The 7,789-nt window shown below is 35.4% G+C and overlaps 1 protein-coding gene across 1 annotated transcript; it reads right to left on the minus strand.

Annotated features, from left to right (window-relative positions):
* Window positions 1-303: 303 nt before the first annotated feature.
* Window positions 304-7,113, minus strand: LOC120149289 (protein MHF1 homolog). Its single transcript, XM_039162129.1, has 4 exons — window positions 6,955-7,113; window positions 6,768-6,844; window positions 6,053-6,107; window positions 304-478 (listed from the first exon to the last, which is right to left on the minus strand). Exons 1-4 carry the CDS (start codon window positions 7,077-7,079, stop codon window positions 304-306), a joined length of 432 nt encoding a protein of 143 aa, XP_039018060.1. The 5' UTR covers window positions 7,080-7,113.
* Between the last annotated feature and the right edge of the window lie 676 nt (window positions 7,114-7,789).

A 7,789-nucleotide genomic window follows, 5' to 3' on the forward strand; every position in this document is an offset into this window, starting at 1 on the left:
ATCAAAATATTTATAGAAAAAGTCGATTACATTATTTAGTTACTCAAATCAGAGAGCTAATATATGTGAATTCAATTCACTCAGTAACTCGAGTAATTTGAACTCAGCTTAATAACTAACAATCTTGTAGTACAAGTAATCCACCAAGTAACTTAACCTAAATAAATTTGAGGTGAAAATAGATTGTATTACAAATTGAATTACCATTTATCATGGTTTTGCATATTTTTGTAAGCTTATAGTGTGTAAAAGACCTGTAATGTCCAATATTTGCAGATAGGGTTAATTATCCAAAATCAGGAATCAGAGATCAGGGATATGCACAATACCTTCGATAGCCTTATCGTCTTTTCTGAGTACTTTCTTCCTCTTCCTTTCACATTGGGGTTCCTTTCCTTTAAGCTCATCGCGGAAGGACCTCAACGACGCAGCTAAATGTTCGTTTCTATGAGCAGAAAATGGAAGAGAACAGATTTTATGTTTCAATGTGTTGAACTATGTTTTGATATAACAATTTAAGGCAAAATGTTTTTGGACTTGAATTGAATTTGCAAAATGTTTTTGGATTTGAATTGAATTTATTCAAAGTTTTAAAAGGTTTCAAAAATAATTCAAAGTCCATTAAAATCGGATTTGAGCAAAAATGCTAAAGGGTGTCAAAGTGCATCCATGCATCCCTGCAGTGCATTCATGCATCCCTGCAGTGCATCCATGCATATGCACTAATGCATCGATGCATCAGGCAATGCATCCATGCATCCAAACATCGAATGCAATTAGTGCATCGATGCATCCTTCCATGCATCCATGCATCAAGGCTGCAACGGCTAGTAACGGCTAGTTTATTTGAATTTAATGAAGAGGTATCGATGCACCTTGATCATGCATCGATGCATCATGTTATGGGCATCCTTTTTTAGCAGAAAAATCATCCCCAAACGACTCCAAAACATCCCCAACAGCTATATACAACATCAAACACATTCCAAGCTATAAATACAAGTTAAGGACACTTGAAGAAGTAAGAGAACAACTATCCAAGCAATCAAACACAAGAGAAGAGTTTTTCATTCTTATTTTATCTTTCTCTTGTAAATATTTTGTTCTTGTGAGCTCAATCTTGTAAACACCTAACTTAGAGAGGTTTTCTTGTTTACATCTTTTATCCTTTTGTAAAGGGGAAAGGTTCTAGCTTATCCCGTGTAAAAGCTAGGGAAAGGTTCTAGTTTAGCCCGAAAAAACTAGGGAGTTGTAAGGTTATCTCTTTGTCCTCAAAAGAAAGAACAAATTAGTAAATTTGTTGGAAAATCCTTGGTGGGAAGCTAAGGTAGTGGATGTAGACTTTGATTGAGAAAGTCGAACCACTCTAAATCGCTGTGCAATTTTCTATCTTTCAATCTCCTTACTCCCTAAACACAAAACCGTTCCGACCCCTCTTTGCAAACCTTTCCGGTTGTCTATTCGAGCGTTCGAAAATCCTAACAATTGGCATCAGAGCCTAACTCATTAAGAAAGTTTAACCACCTTGAGACGGTCCTAGAAGACGATCTACCAATTCCCGACACAACCGAGAAGATGGCTTCCACCTCCGACTCGTTCCACATGGAAGACTCCCTACCAACCGACAAGCCTCCATACTTCAATGGAGTCAACTATCGTCATTGGAAGAAATTAATGAAAGTATTCATCCAATCCAATGATCTTGATGCATGGGAGATAATCGAGAACGGCTACTCTTCTCCAAAGAAGAAGGAGAATAAGCGGAGTGACAAAGAACGGAAGAAAGCTCAACTTAATGCCAAGGCCATGAACATGGTGTTGTGTGCATTTGGTCCTGAAATCTATGAAGGAGTTTCTTCATGTTCAAGTGCCAAGGAGCTTTGGAATAAGCTCGAGGAAATCCATGGAAACAAGAAAGAAGAACCAACAAAGGTGGTGTCTCTATTGGCTAATGAAGAGCCCGAGGTATCTTCTAACTCAAACGAATTTAATTCTTATACGTTTGATGAGTTACAAGATGCTTTTAATAGGTTATATTCGGAGTTTGAGACCATGAACTCCAAATATAAGAAATGATTTCAAAATTTAAAATCGAGAATGATTTTCTTTTGAAAACAAAAATAGATTTTGAAAGCCAAAATGAAATTTTGAAAAAGGATTTAGAGCTTTCAAAAATAAAAATTGAAAGTTTTGAAAAAGAAAATTTTGATTTAAAAGTTAAGCTTGAATGCTTAACAAAAGAAAAAGAAATCATTTTAAATAATTCATTTAGTTCAATAATGACAATATGTTCACATTGTCATTATCATGGTCATAAGGAACATACTTGTCCTTTGAAGAAAGGAAAGCGTTTTAAAATTAAACAAGTATGGATTCCTAAGGGAACAAGAGGCATTGAAACTAACGTTCAAGGATCCAAAGCAATTTGGATACCAAAATCCAAATAAATGTCTCTTGTAGGTGTGTGGGAGCAATGGTGATGAAAGTGATGATATTCAAGATGCTCTAGCCACACTTGAAAAAGGAATGGGTAACCTCTAAGCTTAATGCTTTTAATTTTGGTTATTTGGTTGCTCATTTGATTTTAAGCATGCATGAGTTTTGGTTTTAAATGATTATGCATCATTGTTTTAATCTCATGTATGTTGAAAAGATGATTATGATGAACATTTTAAAGTTATATTATTTTTTGAGAATTTTTAGTTCATCATAATGAATTTTGGTCAAAATTGGTTTTAAATGCTAATGATATCTCTCTAACAATTGATATCAAATTTCAAAATACTTTGATTTTATAAATTTTAATTTTTGGCCTAAATTTGAATGTTTATGCATCTGGTCTAAATGAAAATGATATCTCTCTAGCAATTGATATCAAATTTTTAAAAATGCATAACATTTTTGGAAAACTTTATGCAAATGCACTTAATTTTAACAATTGGTATTAATATCAAATTTCAACAATTGGTATTGCATAAAGTATTTTAGACTTGGATATATTGAATTTCATGTGCCTCTAACATGTTTGTTATTCTTTGTAGAAATTCAATATTTTGTTTAAGTGTCATGAACTTAAAAGCTAAATTTTGTTTGGAATGCATTTATTGAGGGGGAGCTTTGATTTTTCAAATGATTTTTAAATGTCAAATTTACTACTTACTCTCCAAAGTTATTTTGAACTTCAAAGATTGAATTATTTTTTATATAACAAAAAGGGGGAGAAGTTTGGTTTGAAATATTCAATTTCTTAATGAAAAAGGGGGAGCATAACATTTTCATATATTTTCCAACAATTGGTAACAATTGATATCTTTTTCATTAAACAATTTATTAAGGGGGAGTTTTACCAAAAACAATTTTTCAAATGTTTTGTTATATCAAAAAGGGGGAGATTGTTGAACTATGTTTTGATATAACAATTTAAGGCAAAATGTTTTTGGACTTGAATTGAATTTGCAAAATGTTTTTGGATTTGAATTGAATTTATTCAAAGTTTTAAAAGGTTTCAAAAATAATTCAAAGTCCATTAAAATCGGATTTGAGCAAAAATGCTAAAGGGTGTCAAAGTGCATCCATGCATCCCTGCAGTGCATCCATGCATCCCTGCAGTGCATCCATGCATCTGCACTAATGCATCGATGCATCAAGCAATGCATCCATGCATCCAAACATCGAATGCAATTAGTGCATCGATGCATCCTTGCCATGCATCGATGCATCCTGCCATCGATGCATCCTGCCATGCATCCATGCATCAAGGCTGCAACGGCTAGTAACAACTAGTTTATTTGAATTTAATGAAGGGGTATCGATGCACCTTGATCATGCATCGATGCATCATGTTATGGGCAGCCTTTTTGAGTAGAAAAATCATCTCCAAACGACTCCAAAACATCCCCAACGACTATATACAACATCAAACACATTCCAATCTATAAATACAAGTTAAGGACACTTGAAGAAGTAAGAGAACAACTATCCAAGCAATCAAACACAAGAGAAGAGTTTTTCATTCTTATTTCATCTTTCTCTTGTAAATATTTTGTTCTTGTGAGCTCAATCTTGTAAACACCTACCTTAGAGAGGTTTTCTTGTTTACATCTTTTATCCTTTTGTAAAGGGGAAAGGTTCTAGCTTATCCCATGTAAAAGCTAGGGAAAGGTTCTAGTTTAGCCCGGAAAAACTAAGGAGTTGTAAGGTTATCTTTTTGTCCTCAAAAGAAAGAACAAATTAGTAAATTTGTTGGAAAATCCTTGGTGAGGAGCTAAGGTAGTAGATGTAGACTTTGATTGAGAAAGTCAAACCACTCTAAATCGCTGTGCAATTTTCTATCTTTCAATCTTCTTACTCCCTAAACACAAAACCGTTCTGACCCCTCTTTGCAAACCTTTCCGGTTGTCTATTCGAGCGTCCGAAAATCCTAACACAATGGAACTGAGCAAAATATGGATCATTATGATACATACCACAAAGAATTAGCTAAACATTCATTTCTATGAGCAGAGAATTGAAGAGAGTAGATTTCATGTTTCTATGGATCTGAAACAGATACGAATTGGCTACTTTGAACATGTTAATATGAGATGTACCTTGACGAGGCAGTTAAGGTGGCGTTTGGTTCGCTGGAGTGTTTCTGAGAGAATTGGAATCTGTGAAAGAATTGTAATATGAATCTGAAACATGTTTGGTTGACAGGAAATTGAATTGGAATCCAATTTCATATTCTGTTTGGTGCGCAGATATGTCAGATGAAATTGATTTCAGTAATGTAAAATGACAGAATATCCCTTTTTGTTTTTTTGCTTAATTTTAATTTGTTTTATAACTTACATGTAGCAATATATTATAAAAATTTTAAAAATATTAAAATTTCATTTTATTGATTGATTATTCATTTCAATAAATTATAAAATCATATTAATAAACATCATAAGTTAAAATCATCCCAATTAGGGATGGTCATGGGTTGGGTTGGGTCGGGTTTTTGGTCCACCCGACCCGACCCGAGAATAAGGGAACCTCCACCCGAGACTCGACCCGAGAACAAGGGAACCTCTACCCGAGACCCGACCCGACCAAAAATAAAGTTTCACCCAACGCGACCCGACCTGAATATATGAATTAGAAATTCAACCCGACCCGACTCGAAATAATAAAAAAATATTTTTATTCAATAAAAATAGTGACTTAATTGGAAAAAAAATTATATATAGAGGGGTATTATTGTAATTATTCCTAAATATATAAGGTAAAATTATATATTTTTTCGGGCCGGGTTGGGTATTTTTCACCCTAAACCCAAACCCGACCAGAATATCACACTTAAAAAAACCCGATCCGACCCGAATATCACACTTAAAAAAACCCGACCCGAACCCGAATTTTTTTTAAAAAAATCCGACTCGAAAAGCAAAAGATTGATGAGGATAGTATGATCAAATTTCACATTCTCTCGTCCAAAAGATTTCAATTCCATCATGTTATGGATGAAATTTACTTTCCCTCCCTTGATGGAATTAGATTCCAATTCCCTCTTTAAAAACTTGAACCAAATATGGGAAAGTGGTGGAATTGAATTCCAATTCCCCTTAATTCCAAGGAATCCCAGCGAACCAAACGCCACCTAAATGATTATTTCTATGAGCTGAAAGTGGAAGAGAATAGATTTTATGTTGCAATGGACCTGAACAAATATGAACTGCCTACTTCTAACCTGTCTATATGAAATGGACCTCAACATATTGATACGATTTGGCTACTTCTAACCTATTGATATGAAATAGACCTCGACGAGGCAACTAAATGATTATTTCTATGAGCTGAAATTGAAGTGAATAGGTTTTATATTTCTATAAATCAGAACAAATATGAATCCACTACTGTAACACATCGATATGAAAGAACCAGGGTCTCTCTCTCTCTCGAAATAAATCACTACTTAGAAGATGATAATGATTTTCAGCGTCACTAACTCAAAATAAAAGAAGAAATAAATCAATTATTTGAGATTAGTGACACACTCACCAGAAACTATGACATCTGCCATGGTGTCACGGATTTACGACCAGCATGGGGTGCAAATAGATCAAGGTCCTTTGCCAGGAGACCTGCAACTCAAGCAGCCGAATGGTTCATTGGTTCGGGGGAGCTTTTTCATAATAATGTCAAACAACACAAAGGGTGATGTGAGCGACAACAAGTTCTCGCTTTCCAGGATTAAAAATGGGTTATCGTTTATAGTTATATTCCCACCAGGCATACTGAGAATACTAAATATACAGTCATATTCAAAATAACTTCAAATTGTATAATACTTAGACCAACAGCCTTAATGCTCGAGCACTAATGGGCAGCAAGTCTCAATGGCGTCCAATGGTGCTTGATATCATAAGCCATCGAAAGCTGATTGTGCTCGAGCACCGGGTGATATTTTCGGTTTCATGGCAACCGAGATTGTCGCACCACGAAAAGTGTAACCAAGGCCTTCGCAAATGCAGAAGCAACTCTTACATTGTTAATACCAAGTTCATAGATGTTCTTAATATAACAGCAATGATAACCTCCAATGGAGGCCGATATTGCAAATTGACACAAAATCAAAATAATTTATTCATTCAGCTACACCATTAAACCCAATAAAACAACGATTATATAGAAACCAAATCCAGTGAATTCGAGCATTAAGATGTTTTCAAATAAAAATACGAAAGTAGAAATAACATAAAAGGAAAACTGAAATAGAAAATAACATAATGTTGCGTAGTTACCGATGTATTCGAAGGTCAAATCGGTGATGCAAGCTACAATCGGTTGAGAAATCTCCATACTGTTTCTCTTAGTTGTGCTTCAATTAGTTGAAGATTTGAAAATTCAATTCAGTCCAATACGGAAATCCTGTAATATTTTATTTAAGAAAAAGAAGCCGGAAAAAAGAATCGGAATTGGGTGAAAAACGGACCTTCGTATTCGGCGATGGAGATGGCGGAGAGACGAAAGCGATCTCTCAAGAGATCGGAAACTGAGTCGTCGTCTTCCTCTTCATCTTTCTCGAAATCGCTCCTATCTTCATCGATTTCCATCTTCGAATCTAGGGATCTAATTTCCCGACCTTGACAATCAGATGTAAATGTTAAAGCAACAATCTGAAGAACTGAAAACTAAAAGCCCAACATTCGCTGGTCGCAATTCCGCCCGACTTAGAGCACCTATCTCGGAAAGCATTCAACAGAGAATTATTGAAATGTTCTTATATTTAGATATTGTTAATATTTAAATGAATAATGTTTGGGCTGCAGGAGGTATTGCACTGCTCGTTTGAGGAGGTTGCATAAATCGTTTGAGGAGGCATCACAGTGAGGGGAATGAGTTCTCTCTTTCTGGTTGGGTTCAGGGATTCAAATAGCGGGACGCAAACGCGATCGCGTCCGCTATTTCACGGTCGCGCCGTCGTCCGAAACCAATTTTGTTGAGTTTAACGGTAGGTAATAGATTCACGCCGGTAACGGTCCGTCACGCCCTCAATTTAACGGGATAACGGTGGATAGCGCCGATAACAGAGCGCTATCACCGTTTTCAACCGTTACTGGAAAAAAATAGAATTCTCACCCAAAAACGCAAAAATCTAACCAGAAAAGACTCACCATCGGAATAAAACGTAAAAAAAGCTGAAATTATCACTCAAAAAAACTCTTAAACTCTAGAAAAAATAGAAAACACATCATCAGGAAGACTCACCGGTTACAGGTCATCAAGGCAAAGATCAAACCTAAAAGAGAACAAGCCGACAAAA

This window comes from Hibiscus syriacus, unplaced genomic scaffold (assembly GCF_006381635.1).
Source record: "Hibiscus syriacus cultivar Baekdansim isolate YM2019G1 unplaced genomic scaffold, ASM638163v2 tig00111000_pilon, whole genome shotgun sequence".
In the NCBI taxonomy this organism is placed as follows: Eukaryota; Viridiplantae; Streptophyta; class Magnoliopsida; order Malvales; family Malvaceae; genus Hibiscus; species Hibiscus syriacus.